General features: G+C 41.5%; 1 protein-coding gene across 6 annotated transcripts in view; it reads left to right on the top strand.

Annotated features, from left to right (window-relative positions):
- rap1gap2a (RAP1 GTPase activating protein 2a) overlaps window positions 1-19816 on the top strand; it is a 61680-nt gene that overhangs the window by 32539 nt on the left and 9325 nt on the right. For 3 of the 6 annotated variants that reach the window (XM_076144595.1, XM_076144586.1, XM_076144622.1), the window contains 6 exons: window positions 7490-7574; window positions 14268-14303; window positions 18878-18910; window positions 19127-19342; window positions 19483-19586; window positions 19712-19790. In XM_076144595.1, coding sequence (XP_076000710.1) covers window positions 7490-7574; window positions 14268-14303; window positions 18878-18910; window positions 19127-19342; window positions 19483-19586; window positions 19712-19790 — 553 coding nt within the window. Of the gene's footprint in view, window positions 1-7489; window positions 7575-10239; window positions 10431-13103; window positions 13162-14267; window positions 14304-18062; window positions 18096-18877; window positions 18911-19126; window positions 19343-19482; window positions 19587-19711; window positions 19791-19816 lie in introns of those variants that run through there. The other 3 variants (XM_076144632.1, XM_076144604.1, XM_076144614.1) reach the window with 3 other exon arrangements.

Raw genomic sequence — 19816 nt, forward strand, 5'->3', positions numbered from 1 at the left:
AAATTGCGCACACACGCTTACACACATCATCAGTAGCAGCAGCAGCATTTCCTGGGATGGGACGTGTGTGTGTGTGTGTGTGTGTTACAGCTGTGCCTGGAGAGTGCTGGACCTCTCCGGCTGACAGGTCAATCTAACACCTGGGTTTATTACATATATTATCAGGAGCGGAGAGAGGGAAGAAGGTAGACTTAGATTGTAGGTGTAAAGGGACAAATAGAGAAAAGCTGAGAAGAAAATAGAGAGATGGGGGATTAGAGAGGGGGGTGACTGTACCGTGCACTATCTCACCAATTGATTAAAGCCTTTTTTCTCAAGGTTTAAAGGGGGCTTAGCTTGATGGGTTCCCAAAATAGGTCTTTGTAATCGTGTAGGAGACGTAAAAATAGGGAACATGTAAAGTAAGATATAAGAAATGGGTCATTTATTAGCTGTAATATGAATATATTACTCAGCAGCAGTTTGGGATTTAAAACAGTTTTCAACTTTGTCCTCTGTTTTCTCATGTGTGCAACAAGTTTTGACACATCTACACTCTGAAAGTCTGGAAATTAAATCTTCTTCTGTTCATAAAGACTCTCAGTAGTCACACATGACTGCTCCTTTGCTCCATTTGTTCCAAGTTTGTATTTAGATAACTACTCATAATGAGTTCCTTTGAAGCAAAACTAAACCCTTGCAAGACAAAACCACAATGTGAATTTCATAAACTGAAAATTTAAATATCAAAAGCTTTACCTCAAAAGCTCTGGAAAATATTTGAAATGGCACTTGACGTGTGTGTGTGTGTGTGTGTGTGTGTGTGTGTGTGTGTGTGTGTGTGTGTGTGTGTGTGTGTGTGCGCGCGCGTGTGTGTGTAAACTTGCATGTGGGTGCTTTCCCATGGTTTTTAGTTTCATCACATGAAGAGGTTGTGATGTTGATAACACACACACACCTTGTGACTAAAAAAAGGGGATGAAGAGGTTGTTTACCTCCTCTTCTCTGTGCATATATCTCTCTGTAGCTGTAGCACTAATTACATTACAACTTTTTACAAGCAGTCATGTCAATTGCTGCCAACTTCCACATCACCTCGTCCTCACATAAACGGGTACATAACACTCTCTCTCTCTCTAATTGAACGTTTTTATTTGACGATCACTTCATTTCCTTTCCTCTCTATAGTAATGAGTGTGACAGGCTGCCTAGCTGGACAGTTTTCCTCCCTCCTCAACTGTCATCTTTGAATCTATTCATATCACACTCACAGGCGGGGCTCGGTGTCCCTATAGGAAACGACCTGGGACTTGGAGCACAGTTGCCAGCCTAATAATTGCTCTCCTGACCTCTCCACATATCTGGGATGTCCATGTCCTTCTGTTGGACAGCTGAGCAACTCGTACATCAGTTTCTTAACTCTATGTGGAGCGGATCTACTAAATGGCAACAGACTGGTGTTGACAGTAAATGATGGGGGGAGCAAAATTGCAAATTATAGGGCACAAAAACATGGCACCAGGGGAAATCAGTCTTTGTTTGATTAACCTTGCATTAACTCATTGATTTCCTATATCACCTATTCAATCTAGTTTTGTTGTAATGTGGAATTATAACTCTGTACTGTTGAACCGACAGATAACTGTTACCCAGTTACGTTGGTCTTTATTTGCTTTTGGTTGATTTTGTAGACAATAGACAGTGTTGTTGCCTCATAATGAGTGTCACCAACCCTTAATTGTGTAGAAGTTATTATTCAACATAGAAATAAATTTGCAAAACATGTGGTTCTATTCCTGAAAGCTTTGTTTTTGAATTGTCCCTTAATCCTTTACTTTACATATTGATGTCAACATGTAATACCCTGACACACAGATGTAGCACACACCAGTTATTAAAGGGATTATATTGCACCTTTCACAGACAAAGGTCACAAAATGCTGCACAGCCAGTCAAATAGATAAATAACAGCAAGGGCAAACGGCCAATACAATCAATAGTACACAAAGCAAACGGGAGACCATTCCACAATTTCTGTGCAAAAGTCAGAAAAGCATGATTGCTGAGTGTATGACACATTAGAAGACAAGTTTAGATCTGTTCGATTAGTGGAGCTAAGAGCCTGACTCGTGGTGTAAAGGTGCAGAGGGTCAGTGAGTAATGTTAGCACTAGGCTTTTAAAATGAACTCCAAAATTAATTGGAGGCAGGTTTAGAGAGAACCACTGTCATGTGTGACCTTAAAGGCTTTGCAGCAGCAATTTAGACAGTTTAAAGACAATCAATGCACGATTTGTTAAAGCAAGTGAACAGAGCATTACAGTCTGAGGTGATGAAATAAAAGCACAGATAAGCATCTTCATTTCAGCCTTTGACACGACAGTTCTACGTGCGGTTACGATAACAAGAGTGAATCACTGTCTTGATATGAGCATCAAACCCTGGTGGACCCGAGATTACGCAGAATGGAGTCCTAGAGGAGGATATGATCCCATTACACTCCCTGATCTCACTTTTATAAAAGCGTGGGTAAATATCTAACTATGGCGGCACCGGAAACAAAAGACAGACTTTCCGCCATTGAACAAGTTGTTCATATAACCCACACCTACACCTTGTCTGTGCACGGTCACTTCTTAGAAAAGAAAATTAGGTGTAATCATTTTAGCTGTGATAAAGCCTATCAAAGCTATTATAATTTAAGTAACATTGTCAGTCTTATGATGAAAGAAGGTTAGAAGTGTAATCTCTTGTCTTGCTTGGGGGAAACAGGTCATACTGTAACTCTAGTCAGGACCGGCATGCATGAAACACTCCACATGACCATAAGTCATGTTAGTGTGCGTCATATGGTACATGCCTCCTGCAGTATGAGCTAATGGGATGCTTTAAAGTGTTTAACATAGATGTAACTGTCATGTCTAATATGTGAGATTGCAGGAGATTTCGCTGTGCCAGTGCATTTATTCTCAGTCACGTTTAATGGAAATGGGTCGTACACGTTACGTAGCAGACTGGCCTGTGACGCTCCCTGGCCTCCACGCTTTATGTCTTTTCACCCCTTGTCTATCTCTCTTTCTCTTCTTCCAATTACTGCTGCATGAACTCCATTAGAGCAACCATGGTTTCTGTAATTGGACAGTCAGCATTAGGATCAGGATCCTTATCGACTTTCATAGCAAATTCTGAGCCCGGCATGCTAAATCCCTGGGGTGAGCTTCAAACCTCAGACTTCTAGTTCACCCTCTCATCTCTCTGTCTATGTATGACCCCTTTCCTTCTTTTCATCCTGCTCCCCTCTTCATCCCGGTGTCCTGTGTACATCATCCCCTTTTGTTTTTGTTGTGATCCGTTCATCATCTGGGGATTTGTGCTTTTCTCTCGCACAGAAACACTCTATTCCGTCTCTCACTCGTTGCGTCTCTCTGCGCCTGATGTCCTGCTATCCTAATCTTATATCAAGGGTGTAATCAATACATGAAATAACAGAGATATATCTCTACATCTCACATACAGACACACAGACACACAGACACACGCACACGCACAGGCGCGCGCCATTAGCTAAACATGATGACTGTGTAGATGTAATTACTGTTGAATCAACCATAATTAGTGCTAGCCAAGCAGGATTGTGGACATGAACAAGAAAAGCACATCTTGTGCTAGTTTGGATGTTGATGTGGAACACAATCTGCCCTGTTTCTGCTCAGCAGGTTTACGACGTTCACTTTATCTTAGCTCAGGTGACAGAGGCTGGATGCTAATGAAACCCCGCAGCAGCAACAGCAGCCATTTCCCAAAACCCTTTGAGGGCATGTTTGTCATGTTGGATAGGTGACGTGTTTTGTCAGGGATGGTTGATGGTTCTTGGTGTCGTGGGGGAAACACATATGTTCTCGGATGTTCTGTAAATGTACAGTAATTGTGTGGCAGCTGCTACTGTTTGGCCCTATGAGATATTGCTGCCAAAGGTAAAGGTTTGACTGAAATCTATATTTACTTTCCTTCATAGAGAACAGTGAGAAAGAGCATGGATCATCTAACCCTCTTTCCACATTCCCCTCTTTTGACGCTTTCTCTCCATGACCTATTCGATGTCAGTCGTTTCTTCGCTTCCTCCCAGCTGTCCCAGTACGTGACCCACACCCCCCGGCCATTCCTTGTCAGTTGCTGCGACAGAGGTGTTGTTCAATACATCAGAGACTGGCCAGGCAGCTACCACAGTGCAGCCTTTACTGTCTTTCTCTCTCTGTGTCTATATCTGTCATGGACGCACAAACAGCATCTCTGTATGTGTAGCTGTGAGTGTGTAATCAGGACCATGGAGACACACAGCAGGGATAAACCTTAGAGGTCATGGTGTGAACAAGGTTTTCCTTTTCACAGGTCTGTGTGAGGTGTCCTCATTTAGACCAGACCAAAAACAACCAGCTCTGTCCAACTTTCTCTTCTCTTCTCTTCTCTTCTCTTCTCTTCTCTTCTCTTCTCTTCTCTTCTCTTCTCTTCTCTTCTCTTCTCTTCTCTTCTCTTCTCTTCTCTTCTCTTCTCTTCTCTTCTCTTGCTCTCTACCGCAGTACTTTAACATACTCATTGGTACATTGTATGACTGCTGCTTGGTTAAAGAGCCAATCTGCACTCTCAGGGCTGGATGTCCATGATGACCCATGATGTAATCAGGTTCTAAACTTGGTTTGGCTTGAAGTGGATAAATGTTGATTCACATTCCACTTCGAGAACATTATCACCAACAAATGAAGGTGCCTTGAGAGAAATCTTGAGTATTCGTTAGTAACAATGCTTCAGTGTCATTTATGTCCAACATTATCACAATAATATTTATTTTATTTACAAATAGCTTCCTTATAGCTCATTGCCTTAAAATACATACAATACATGTAGTGCAAATGATTGTAATGATTTATGGATGCATCTTATCTGAACCCAGAGAATACTCACGGCGATGACATCAGTCAGTTAGTGGACTTGAGTGGGTAACATACAATATGTTAATGTTTGTAGTTATGATTGATTACATTCAATAGTGGTGGAGAGGTAATTACTCATCCTCCATGTGTATCTGTGGATGAATCCATCACTCTGTGAATTCATTCTTGACCACTTCCACTGCCTTCCACTTGATATTGTCTGTAGTCGAGTGTGTGTTCACTGCTTCCAAACACACAATTACATCAGGGAGAAGGGATGAGCCATAGCACTTCGAGCTAATGAAAGATGCATTCATTTCATTATTTCACTCCATTAAAACCTCTGTTTATTCCATCATCCACTCGGGCTGCACATCCAAGTTCTACATTGGAACAAATCAAATGCCATACATGTACTTTTTAAAGAGCAGAGTTACTCAAATTTGTATGTATGTGGATGATGTCGTCATTCTGTTGGTTCAGAATATTTCCCAGTGACTTGCACAGTTGTTGTTTTTTTTAATGAATTCTGATTTTAATGTGATTCTCACATTCAGGAGACTTTCCAAATGTAAGAGTGAATGAAAGATGCTATAACAACAACAGTCTATTATACAGTACATACTGTATTCACTTTCCGCGAAAGGAAAGTATGAGAGGAGTACGAGTGTAACACTAGGGTTCATAGTCTTAAAGCAACATGTCTGAACGTAGAAAACTAGTGGACTTTATAGATGTCAGGTTTCTGTCTCTGGAGTCGAGCTCTCAGCACCTAATCTCTGTCTCTGTCTCCCGGTGACGGCTAAAACATCTGGGATCATTAATGTGCACTCATGCTCATGAGCACAATGGAACAGGGACAAAGAAGAGGCTTCTAGCCCCAAAGGAGTCCTCAGAAATGCTCCTCTTGATGGCCCTTGGGACTCTGGAGAGCACTTAAAAACAGAGAAAGAGAGAGAGAGGGAGAGAGACATCTGATACCTCACAGCAGACTCCTGACAGACACTCTGAATCCCTAAACAATAAGTCACAGAAACAATAAATTCCCATTGTAAATAGGTTTCAGCATATGGTGGGTCACAATACAATACAATAACAATAGTGACAAAGCCGCATACACATACTAAACACACTCACTACTGATTGCTTTCGGTCGGTATGTGAAGCTTTTACTTCTGGGATCCTACATGCCTGTATATTTTGAGTGAATTGTAAAACCAAAGGCCATGTTTTCAATCTCATCTGTGTTATGTTGTTGGAGTTTTTAATCATACGTTTTGGTTTCCGTATCTTTAAAAAAAAAAAAGCTATTCAGGTTGTTGTTCCTCTTAGACCTTGAAATCAAACATAAGCTTCGTGCTGATTAAATACTACAGAGGGGAATGCGCTTCGGTTGCTGCTGCCAACATCCTCTCATACTAAGAAGGTTTTATCTGTTAGTAGACACGAGAAGCTGATATGTGCGCATGCAGTTGACCCCACTGATTCATCCTCCACCTCCTCCCTTGGAGCCTTCTTTGCTTTCTTTGAATTCATATAATCAGGGATTGGATTCCACTTGTGTCAGGGTTCAGGGGCAGGATTGTCCACTGTCTGCATTTCTACACCAAATTACATCAAAGTGTTTTCACCAAGGTCCGTCACAGTTAAAATATCCTGCAAATGCTCTGACTGAATGTGGCAGTCACTACAAAAATGAATTACACAGCCTTGATGTTTTTCCTTTGCAGGCCTTGGTTTCCCACAATCCACTTGTCATGTTTAAAATGTCATCAAACAAGCAAATGAAAAAGCCACTGCAGGGTGTAAATAATGTTTGTGCTAACAGAGGGAATATGCAATTAATCACAGAAGATTGCAGCAATAACAGAGCTGATGTAGCTACATTTTCCTTTTAACCTGGTAGATGCTGAAGTGCCCTAGACATTATGGGAGGTTATCTGCTTTACTACAGGAGAGTTGGCTGTACAATGAGAACACCCTGATTATTTGACCTTGAATATTTTACTTTGCAACATAAGAGGAGGTCAATAGATCTTGTCATAGGTCTATCTTGGTTTTAGTATGAATATGGCCATATGGTTCTTTTTAGTCCACATGACTATAACCCTAAACATGCACAAACTGAAATGTCATCACCTCTGATATGTAGGGAATGCAGTTCCTACTACTTCTACAAATCACTTCTGGCCTGACCGCCTTCTTGTCAGAATATGTGTAGGGGAACAGTGTGAGAACCAGTTCACTTGACAAACCACTGAAAAGTAGGTCTTAAATCAAATAGAGTGTGGAAGAAAATGTAACACTCACTCGTCACTGTTCCAATTGCTTTCACCAGCCTCTGTTTAAGTGAAAATACTGGTCAGATCGTCTTTGTTCCCCTGTTTTCTGTCTCATCCAACTGTCCTTTATCTGCACTCTAAAGGGAGGAAAGGACAGTGCAGCAGCCTGATCAAATTACAATGAAAACAGCCAGTGAGCCGGGGTGACCTTTGACTATATAAAATTTGGAACACTTTAGTGGTCATCACAATCAATAAACATCAACCCTGTTTCTTTTGCTTTGTGTCTTCTTCACTACAGGAAACAGGAGCTGCTGAACATCTCCAACGTCCCTCTGGGAGAATGCCCCCCCTCGCCCCCCCGCACTGCGCCACCCAGCATGAAGGTACAACACATTCACACACACACACACACACACACACACTGACTCAACATCGATTTACTGATTTAAGCATTGGCATATTTTGCTCCTTCAACCTTTAGACCTGTCAGAAAGTGTTATCGGTTCAGATAATTATCTATCTATCTATCTATCTATCTATCTATCTATCTAGACAAAGATATCAAAGTAATCAAAACTTTAATAATAGATCTTATTATTTAAGCTTCTCCCAGGTTTGTGTCTTTTGTTTTGCTGGAGGTGGAGACCTTTAGTAAATTGAACTCCCTGGTTTCCTGTTAAGCTGTAACAGCGCAGCTGCTGGATTTAGAACCTGATATTTGTTGAGTTGCCTTCGTGTGTTTTGGAAGGGAGATAATGAAACTTAAGTCAAGCTTAATTTGCACTGAGCTTATTGTATAAAATTGCCTGCCAGAATGCCAGACAATTTGATTACGGAATGAGAACCAACTAGTAACGTCCCTGGTTTCAATGCTGGAACGTGTCTATACAGACAGGCAGAGTTTTCAAATGACTTTTCTACTAATATTTCACAATTTCTCTGTGAAAGATACCTAACAGTTGTGTTTCCCTGCCAACACTACACTTTAATATGTATGCTTTTACAGTTTTGACTCTCAACCTCTGGCCAAAGCTTTACTCAGCCTGCTACTCTCCATCCTTGAAGCTAACTGGTTTAGTTGAGAGAACCAGCCTTGGCCCTGACTGTGATGAGATGACAAATGTGGCTTGGCTGATCTCACTCTGCCTCACAGGCAGAATGTGACTGTATCCAGGCCCCTGGGTTATTTCTCAGAGACTTGATTTCATTTTGTTTTCATTTTACTTCATTACAAGCATTGAGTACTCTTCCTGTCCGTTGTTCCGGCCCGTCTGCCTCCGAGGTTGCGTTCACCATCCTGTAGAGCAACCGAATTTGACGCTTAGATTGTTTCATGACTTGTTGGAGCCGACAGAAGCTCACTGTAATGTGAAACAGCTGCTTCATTCTGAGGGTTGCCATGTGATATAAACACAGGCTAATGGTGTCCTGACCACATTTTCGAGTTCAATGAAAGCGTGTCGTCTAAGGAAATTGTAACCAAAGCCATGACTTGGCAAATGGGAAAAACAGTAGAGCAAAACCAAACATCTGAATACAAAATCAAATCAACCACAGAGGGTAATTGCTCTGTTTTTTTATTCTTGTTTAGATACATTGTTCTTGTAATTTTGGATTTGTGCTGTATGTGTGGAGCGTATAATAGTCTACTATATTCAGTACTCACACATCAGTGCACGATGAATGTCCTCATTGTTCCAGCCTGATGATAAAAGAGAGTTACATTTTGCAGAGAGGGACAGTAGATTAGCCTGCTGATATGCTAGAAATAGATTGTTCCGGTGCGAAGACGCCACTTTCTACAGTATATCACCTTGAACTAAGCCGTCATTATTAAATCTGGAAGCAGACGATGCAAAGGGAGATTGCACAGGCAGCAGCAGAGACGAGGAGGAGGGGGGAGGTTTGCTTATAGAGTTAGACAGAGAGAGGGAGAGAGAGTTGATTGACAGAGAAAGAGCTGCAGAGCGTAATGTATGTGAGAAATATTAATGCAAGCCAGAAGACATCAATTTTCCCCGTGATGTGTGGCTGATTTCTGGCAATTATCAATCATCAAGCTACCATTTCTCCACTGAGCTGGATTGGTCTGATGGTTGGATATTTATCATCAGTGTCACAGTGATGACAGTCGATATCAAAGTTATAATTACATCTAATAGCAGTCCACATCAAAGCTCACAGACAATGTAATTGTAGCTGCAGTGTGTCAGAGAAAAGCATGTGAAGAACAATCACACCAATTATTCATTAGTCCAATTACATAAAAAAAGAATAAAGTAAAATAAAAAGCACTGGCAGATTATTTCATTGATTTTCTTTATAGTGGTCGTCTAAACAAAAAAACTCTTGTCTAAATGGCTTTTAAATTATTTTCATAAATCATGTACAGGCTGAAGATTGAGTTTTTGGTATTTCTGTATTAGTGTACAACATTAAACATTTGGATTTCTCTAAACATAGTAGAAGTTGTTTTTATAACTTTCTGCTGCAGATTCTCAAATCACAAAAACAAAGCAGTTTAAATCAGTGGTTTTATTGAAACATTTAAAAATGAAGCAACCAGTCATTATTCGGGCCTTTTGCAGCTTAGTGATGACATGTTGCAGTCTGATGTTTGATTGTCTCTGGTCGATAATACAGTCAACAAACCAAACAGAGTGCACAGGGTACATGTTATTGCTATACAGTGTAATTATTGGCCCATTTCCCTCCAAAGCGATGGCCATAATGGACTATGGAGCCCTTGGTGGCCACATTGTTGTGGAATTATGGATGCTGAACACACAATGGCCGAGACGCTGCTTTGTTTGAAATGCTGTTTCCTGTATGCAATTTGTGGATGAACTGTTTCTTAGTGCATTAACACTGGATGGATCATTGCCATCCTCATTTTGTCGAAAACAAAGAGACAGGGCAGAACTTAAACTGATGTCCCCCGAGGCCTCACCTAGACAGTCTGCCTGTCTGTCTGTCTGCCTGTCTGTGTTCCTGGAGAGACACACTGGGTGGACCTGTTTTGTTTTAACAAGCAATTCAGTTGTCTGCCTCGACTTGACTTTCCTGTTTAAGGCGATAAGCTTTATATGAAAATGTAAGACAAAGATAGACATAGAGGAGAAAAAGCGAGGAAGGGAGAAGGAAGACGTTTAGTTCGTCTGAACAGACAAACGAAAGAGGAAAATAAGACTGAAGACAGAAGGCTCAGCTCTTTCATGGCTGCAGCCTCTGTAGCTGAGGTAAGAAAGCATTTTGATTCAGAAACAAACATGTAGCCTGTTACTCAGAACAAAACAATGTGTTCAGACAGTGTCTACATTTACTTTAACAAAGCTCTAATTAAATACACTGTCTTCTTAAGTCTGTACTTTCATTGCAGTGCATCAAAATATTGCAAACTTTGCTGGAGGATATTTTCAGTAAATATTCTACCGTGTAATCTTTATGAGCAGCATGAAAGCATTTCAGTATTAATGCCAATAGTGCAATTTGTTTTCATTTTATTTTGGGAACATTGCACTGCGCCAACCCATCACTGAGTTCGATTTTAGAGAAACTGCACTCTCACATTTCTCATTTGCTCTTACGTGTATTTCAGACACATATTTCATATATCTCTTAGACCAAAACAATATTGATCCACTGTTAAGTATCAACTACAGAGTGTCTCTCATCGTGACTTTGATCGATTTTGGCATTAGTATCTCTAAAAACATTTCTCTGTGAGGCTTCTGCTTCAGTCGGGATGTTTACTATTCATATTAGCAAGTATGTCTGATGGCTGGGAGGCATTTCTCATCCGCGGATCCTGAGGAAAAAGCCTTGCTTTTTGGCAGGGCACCGTGTAGCACTGAACTCCGTGGGTAAACCATCCAGTCACGCAAGGACAACTCTAATTTTGTCTGAGCCGCTGTTATTTTGAACAAATACTCATATTGCCAAACAGAACTCAACTTAAAATGTGCTTGCATATCTTGTCCTTTTCCGCACTACTAGCGACTGTGACTGACTGATAACAATAAAAACATGATAGCACTCATTTAACATCTGTTCGTTCTAGGAGGATCACAACCAGACCTCAGCTGTCCTCATTTGCTGTCCCTCCCCAGTCTTTCAGTGGCTCTTTTAAGTTGTGTGTAATGTTACTTTAATTCTGAACATCACGCGACATGGTTGCTACTTCTGCTATCAGCCTCTGTGCCATGTTATCATTGCTGTCAACATGTGGCTGATTATGTTCATAATTTTACATGCGCACATGCCAGTTCTGCCTGTCATTGTGTCAGTCAGTCGGGCAGCCAGGCGGCGTAATCTTCTTGAGGTCTGTGATAGTTACAACGGGTTGCCATGGGAGATAAGAGATGCAGATATTGTTGCTGGGCTAGAGAGGGAGAAAAAGAGGAGGGGCAGAGAGAGAGAGGGAGATCAAGAAATGCTCAGAAAAAGAGAAAGGGGAGGATGGAATACATAAAGGCCACGAATGGATGAGGTGAGAAGCGATGCAAGAAAACAGGACAGAAAGGATTAAAGAGAGCAAACGGGGAGGATTGACACAGGAGGGCCGATGAAATAGACAAGAGAAAGTCCAAGGACAGAGAAGTGACAGTCCGGCCTGATTGATGTGAACCCACTTGTGGACTGACAACCTGGCAGAATGACAGACAGCCAACCTCTTGTATTATCTTGTCCTTGTTTTTGTCTGATTCCTGTGGCGGATACAGATGATTAAACACACTGTCAGCAGCACAGGATGGCACTCAGATGCTGTTGACAGGAGATGTGTCAGTGTATCGCTTTATATCCTGGCTGCAGGTCCGTCAGGATGGTCAGGATTTGGTATTCCCTCTGCAAAATAGTGATCATTTTGCGTTGGTGTGTGTGTTTGTTTGTGCGTTTCTGTGCAGGGTTACCGTACTTAAGTTTTAAAGTGAAATTTGGGGAAACCGTTGACATAATGATATAAGTGTCATTTCCTCAAAACGAATACACCAATTTAGGTCATAATAGAAGAATGTGGTCCAGGTCCAAATGGTTTATTTGTCAAATGCTCATTGAAGAAGTCAAAAGAGGAAGAACAGTTGTTCGGCTTTAGTAACACACCCTCTCACTTTCCTTCCTGTTAGATTAAAAGCCTATTAATATACTGACACTAACTGGCTTACTGGTCATGTTTTATATGAAAGTTTGTCTGCTATCAAACAAACTGTAAATGTGATGAAATATCTCACTAAGACATGTTGTTATGAACCTCTTAACATAGACAAACGTGGAAACACTTATGGGCCCAGTGAGTAGTGCAAAATGCATGAAACAAAAATGAAGAAAAACTGGAATTACTGCAGTTTTCTAGGATTAACATAATGGGTGAAGCTATGGGTGTACTTGTCTCACACACACAGACATACACACACCTACACACACACATGCATGCATGCATTACCACAAGTACTTTGATTGGAGCTATCATTTCTCCTCTCCTTCTTGTTGCCCTCAATTGATCTCAGTTACCATCACACCAAACACACACACAGACACACACACAGTCTGGATGACACATACAGTTGGCGGGTAGCCTGATGCTTAGTGCCATAGCTGCTATCTCACAGATATACACACATACTTACTGTTTCTTGGCTGTCTGGTGTTTACTCTCCAGGTGTAGCCACAGCACATCCGTCAGTTTACAACACCTTTAACTGGTTAATATTAACTCTATGATAATCTCTCTCTCTCTCTCTCTCTCTCTCTCTCTCTCTCTCTCTCTCTCTCTCTCTCTCTCTCTCTCTCTCTCTCGCGCGCTTTTTGTCTATTGCCTCACTGTCTCTGTCCCTCTCTCTCTCTCTCTCTCTCTCTCTCGCACTCTCTCTCTCTGTCTCTCGCACTCTCACACCCTCTATGTAAAACATGAACTGTAAAACACAAGTTCCATAACTTTTGAGATTATCCATATTGAAGAGCTGCAATTCATTGGTAAGACATTTTTGCCTGTTTCAGTGTAGCATTTCACTGAACCGCGGGGTTTGTGTGTGCGTGTGTGAGTGTCTGTGATCATAGCTCTTGAAGTACTATAATTTAGATTGTGTGGCTAATTCATCAGTGACTATTGCTATTTTTATATACTTTCATTTTAGTGACACACTGTAATATACAAAAATACTATTTTACTCATTCTGAGCCCAAAGCCACGAGCCGTAGCTTTAATTTATAGTGTCTTTCTAACCACACTGCCAAAAGATAGAATCAGTGAATATCCAGTGGTTAATATGATAACTGTATGCTGTGTGTTAGATTAACCCTTTATCGGACAAGTGACTACTTGATGGAAGAGGAAGCAATGTGTGTGTTCGCTGTACATTTATCAATGTATCAATGTTCCTTGCTCATGCAGTGCTGTGCACACAAAGTGATAACGGGCTATTTTAGGTGGACTATAAATACTGAATTAGGGAAGTTATCAAAAATAAGCCTGCTTTAAGGGTTTGGTGATTTTTTTTCATTTTGCTCAAGTTAAATTACAGGATATATATTTTTATATCTCCTCTTGCAATGTGCGTGTTAGGCACCTGTGTAGCCTTACTCGTGGCATTCTGTTTACACGTTACACAAGTGCTGCAAATCTCAGCACAAATGCACACGTATACAAAACACCTCGACCATTATCACCCTCACAACTTGTTTATGTGACAAGGTGGAAACCCTGGAGACAAGTATGTGTGAATGCGCTCAGAGGTGTGTGTGTGTGTGTGTGTGTGTGTGTGTGTGTGTGTGTGTGTGTGTGTGTGTGTGTGTGTGTGTGTGTGTGTGTGTGTGTGTGTGTGTGTGTGTGTGTGTGTGTGTGTGTGTGTGTGTGTGTGTGCGCGTGCGTACTTATCAGTGTGTCAACCCTGCCTTGCCCCTCTATGTTCTTACTCAGACTCCTGTTATGTTTATATTGGTGGCCAGTGGGATCTGCTGCTCTCAGCGACAATACTACCAACCATCTTTAGTCGTTAGTGTTGAAACATCCTGTGAGCCTAAGGTTTCTATATGTCTAATACAAAGGAATCAAACTAACCTTCTTCCCCTCTCTGTTTCAGTCTGCAGAGTTCTTCGATATGCTGGAGAAGATGCAGGTATGAATTACTTCTCTATTTCATTCACTTGTCCGTCTACACATACATCACAGCTCTTAATGCCCGATTCAGATTGCTGGGGATGGGGTATTCTTTTAGTATAGCCTTTTTTGTGACCCACATGTTCAAACAATGGATTTAGTTTCTAAGAACAAACGAACATACAGTACCACAATAGACACGTCGACAATCATGAAAACGATTTGAGAATATCTGATTCTATGTGAATTTTCTTTTACCGTTCACATCAGAAAGTCTGAACGGTGTCATGGTAACAGCTTGTATCAATGTAGCATTTGTGTCCTCCAGTTCTGTCTTTCTCTCCTTGTCTCCGTCACACCCTCTCTGCCCCACCGCCCCCCTTTCATTAGCTTCCACCCTTTCTAATCCAAGTGAAGTAAAGATTGATTTAGTACTGTTAGGGCAACTGTTATCTTTTTATAAATAGCAGCTTGTCTATTCCATGAGGACAGTGTCACATAGGGTTATACTTTGAACAGAACATGAACTTTTTGTAAAAGTTTAGCACAAGTCCATTTTCTCGCCATCTGCCTCGGACTTCAGCCTTGAGAACGATGGAGACAGACTGTAATGTGTCGGTGGCAAAACTGCTGGGCTCAATCTGTTGCTCTGATTGGATAATGGGCATGCTGGGGACAGAAGAAAGAACACACGTGTGGCCCGGCAGAACAATTTTCGCCCCTTTAGTTTGAAAAATTCTTTCATTTATTTCTCTTGGGCTGCATGTGGTTATTTTGTGCCCCGATGCACCCCTGAGGGAACATCTTTTGAGTAGTTGGAGGACAGATGGGTAATAAAAACGGAGCACAAAGGAAGGAGCAGGATGTGTGAAGAGTGTGCTGGAAAGAGCTTCTTTTTTATCATATTTAGTTTTTGCTCCAGCGGATGAATTCATGCTCTCTCTCTCTCTCTCAGATGTGTGAATTAAGCAATCACACATAGAATTGAAGAATAGAGTGATGCGGGACAGAAGCCCTCCAATCACGTATGACCTTTGAGGCTGTGAGGATACGGCGCATGAGGATAAAGGAGAGGGAAGAGGAGTGAATGGATTGGTGTGAGAGGAGGTCAAGCAGTATAAGGTGAGGGAGGAGGACAGGCTGCTGGAAGATACCAGTGGAATTATTTGGAAAGTCTGATAGGTGGATAACAATCAATCCATGCAGCCTGATGCTTATAGAGATAGAACAGTCCCTCACTCGCTCTCTCTCTCAGACACACACAAACACATAAGCAGAGAGAGAGACTGTGGTCCTCATTCGTCTCTTTAACTTCAGCTTTCATCAACCTGCTCTCCTCGACTCTGCATCCTATAACTCAAAAGTTGGAACACTGTGTTCAAAGGGCTTCAGGAGTGCATCTGTATACTGCCAATGAAGTTCTCCTTTCCTTTCCTTTCCTTTCCTTTCCTTTCCTTTCCTTTCCTTCTCTTTCCTTCTTTCTTCCTCTATAAATCTAAGCCACAGAGAGCCTTGTTGTGATCGGTCCCATTTCGTTGACAATGAATCCCTTGTGATTGGAACAGCTGCTTCATCATTGTGCAGTCACACAGACTTGACTGACCGTTGCAGTAAAGCTATATGTTTTAGCCACCTGATTCTTATTAATCCTGCCTGACTCTTTGTATGATTGGTTCCATTTGAAGTGATGGTAGGTAGGTGCTGTATGTATGCATGCTGAGAAGGAGAGAAAAGGAACAAAGAGTGTGTTGTGTATTGGTGTTTTTCTTTATGCTTTGCAAAATCTGAATGCCCATGTTTATGTATTTCATCACTTCTTTGCTCACTCATGCGAGCTGTTCCAGTGGGCCTTCACTGTAATTGGCCAATTTACTCCCAAGTCTCCCAGATTGCCTTTTTCATGTCAGATTGTCTCTCAGTGCTTCTGATATCAAAGTGTCCACATAGAAAAGAAACACATTATAAAAAGAACATGTATCATGTCACGTGGAAGCTGGATTTGTAGAGGATGGCGATGACATATGGGGTTTTTCCACTGCTGGTGAATCTTACCTGAGCCCGTAAAGCCGCACCCAACCAGTCCATAAGGTCTCGGCAAGCTTCCACAGCACCATAAATAATTTAACCTGACGCTGATCTTTACATTGAAGCAGCCATTGTACTGTGTTATGGTCGCATAGAATGTCAACACAACCACACACACTCACACACACACACATGCAATTGTATCAGCTATACAATAGAGGTAATACGCTTGGACATGTCTGCGAATATTATACTTTTATTGGCTTTTATTACATAAGTGCAACCGCAACAAAAAATAAAGCAAGTCACATGATATGAGGTTGAAATAACCATTAAAGCTTGACAAACTAAATATCAGCTACTACAAAAGTAAAAATGCCTACATATAGCGTATGAAGGGTTTGTCTCAGCCTGCCCCTCTTACTCAGCAGTTGTCATGTTCCCCATGTGCTCAGGCAGAGATTTTGTGAAGGAGAGCGACAGCAACACGGGGCGGCTGCAGAGTGTTCTAACTGGTCTGGGCAAGCCCTAGTGAAAGCCTCTGTTACTCTGATATGACACTACTCCGATGCCTTTATACCTTCGAGATCTCTGAGATCATTGAAGAGGAAACTCCTGAGAGGACGTACTGAGCCTGGGTTCAAATCAGTGACACATAAAGTGATCGTACTGATGCAGATAAAACTCTATCAATCATTACATTTATCACATGTAGAATAACTTGTGGATTTTTGGCAGTAAAAAAATAGTTACTCTAAATCACATATAAAAAACATATTACTGTACATACTATACTATGGAGAAGCTCATTATTTTTCAATCGGTGTACACCGCTCTGTGGTCTGTTTCAGTAGACATTCATTCATTCTTTTAAGTGAAATGCGGTTTAAGGACAAACTTATTGATGGATTGTATGTTTGCCAAATGAAAGACTGGCTCATATTGGTTAAGAAAACAGAAATAGATCATCTGTGCACTGAGCCTTCTAAATCTCACAGAATATGGTCTTCCAACTAATGACAGTGACATCTTCTAAATTGGAATTATGGGACTCCATTAGAATGGAGAAAAACAGTTTTTTCATGGATTAGCTGTGAATGTCTGATTAATTCTCTGATATTTGAAACCTTACACCTCTGTTTTAGTAATTTCCTAAACCCAATCCACACTTGCAGCGTCCACCTTACTGCTTGGCCTAAATGTCATTATCTGGTTAGTGTGGGTCAATGTACCTTACTTGCCTACAATCAACTGTAAATGCGAGAGAAAAACAGCATGAATGCTCTTTCTAAGCAGCGCTGGTGTGAATTAATCTGTTGCTACCCACATTTGTACCACTAACCATTTAAAAAAACAAATAAAAACCAATAAAATATAAGTATAAGTATAAAGACAGCGTAAATATTAGTGAATCTTAACTCTTGGGGAGAAGTTGTAACAGGTTATCATCGGGTTCCGAGAAGAGCAGTGGGGTCTCAACTCGCTATGAGTGTAACTGCAAAGTAAGCAGGATGCCTGCTCGGCTCAACGCGGCACGATTCAGCCCTGTAGTGGAAAATCGCTCAACCTGTGTGTTTGTGTGTGTGTGTGTACAGGAAAGTACATTAGCATAAAGTATGTGACTCACTCTGCTGTCATCCGGCAGCAATAAATTCCAAAAACAAGTTTGTTGTGTGACTCAACAAAGTAATCTTGCTTTTTGACCCTGGTGCTTTTCCATCCTCATGCTGCCAATGGACCCTCATTACTGTAGGCCCCTAAAGCTGAGGAGACCAAAAAATGGAAGGTGTGACAATCTCCACACACACACACACACACACACACACCCATCATCAAGGCGGTTCCGTCGACTTTGTGTAATCTCATCTCTTGCACAGTCTCCTCTTCTCTGCATGATGCCTTCATCAATGCTTCATCGTGCCTCCTGATCTACTTTGTGGTTGTTCCACTTTGTCCCATCTGTCAGCCTTTGCGGTCTGTTAACATTCCCGTGAACATATTCAAACATTTCTCAGGGCCTTTTGAAGTATAAAATCAATAGCATCCTGATCAAATTGATTATAAGTTGAATGAACTCCAGCTGTCAATTGATCCTCTTTTGCCTGCCAGCATTCTGAAACCTTCTGCTGCAGAATATAAATGAGTCCTGTCCATAGCGCTGTGCTCTCGGCGGTACAGACAGGACTCAGCAGTATTTAGAGGTCGTATACTGGAGCCATGCTACACTAGCAGACTGCCAAATGACTACGGGCTAATAACAGCTCAAAACCCCAGGGGCTACTAATTCAAAACAGGCCTGTCTCATGGTTCTGACATCATCACGGATGTTAGGCCTGAATTGATGTTCATGATGACTGTGTGTTTCACATTGTTGCATCGTTGCCTGTGAGTCTTGTTTAGTGTAGTGTGAGGCATCTTGAGATGTTTTGTTGTTGTTGTTGTTGTTGTGTTGCTGTGTTTGTACCTTTGCTTATAAGATTAACATTGTGATAACTGCCAGTTAGGTGAAATTGTGTAAAAACTAGTCATGTCAATGATGTGTGTATGTATTTGTGTCTTCTATTGTAGGATGACTACATCCCTTACCCACGGATAGAGGATGTGAGTCACTCATGTATTACATTCAAAACACACCCTTGCTCTCATATGCAGCATCTACTGTATATATGCTTAGAGTGTTTCCAACAATAGACATTATATACTAGCTGCACCCTTGATTACATCATCATTACCAGCAGCTGTAATTGTGGATTATTTTTGCATATCCCGCTGCTGATATATGGGATCAAATAAAAAAATGTTGCCTCTGGGTCAAAGGTCCTGGAGAAAGGTGGTCCATACCCACAGGTGATCTTGCCGCAGTTCGGTGGGTACTGGATCGAAGATGTAGAGGCGCCAGTGGGGACGCCCACCTCGTCAGAGTCCAGTTTCTGTGAGGATGAGGAAGGAGGAGAGGGTATGAGCCCTGGTGGGGGCTACCGCATGGAGTGTAACAGCACAGCTCGAGCCTACCGCAAACACTTCTTGGGCAAGGTTAGTGTGTGTCTTTATGAGTGTGTACGTGAAGGTGTGCCTATGGAGAAAAAAAAAAGTGGTATATAGGTTGAACTAAGATGATTTCCTGATATGTTCTTTATCTCTCTCAATCTCTGTTTCTCCTATCCTCCATTCAGGAACACATGAACTACTACTGCACAGGCAGCAGCATAGGCAACCTCATCATGTCTCTGAAACATGAGGAGGCTGAAGGCCAGGAGCTCTTACGCATCATGCTCAGGTACAATACCAAAAAAAAAGGTACAGGTCTAAAAAAAGAGCAGCGCATATGCAAAAATAGATGTTACCTAATTCATTTATTATTAAGAAATCTGTTCCACCAAGCCTAATGATGTCCTTTTACAGGTCTCGGACCAAGACAGTTCATGACAGGATCTCATTAGCAGGCATCAACCAGCTCCCCAGTGTTCCTCAGATTGCCAAGGTAAGGGTGAAAGTGAAATAAAAACC

The sequence above is a fragment of the Genypterus blacodes genome, unplaced genomic scaffold (assembly GCF_046128005.1).
Source record: "Genypterus blacodes isolate CSIRO-AG114 ecotype Tasmania unplaced genomic scaffold, CSIRO-AGI_Gbla_v1 ptg000003l_1, whole genome shotgun sequence".
Taxonomy (NCBI): domain Eukaryota; kingdom Metazoa; phylum Chordata; class Actinopteri; order Ophidiiformes; family Ophidiidae; genus Genypterus; species Genypterus blacodes.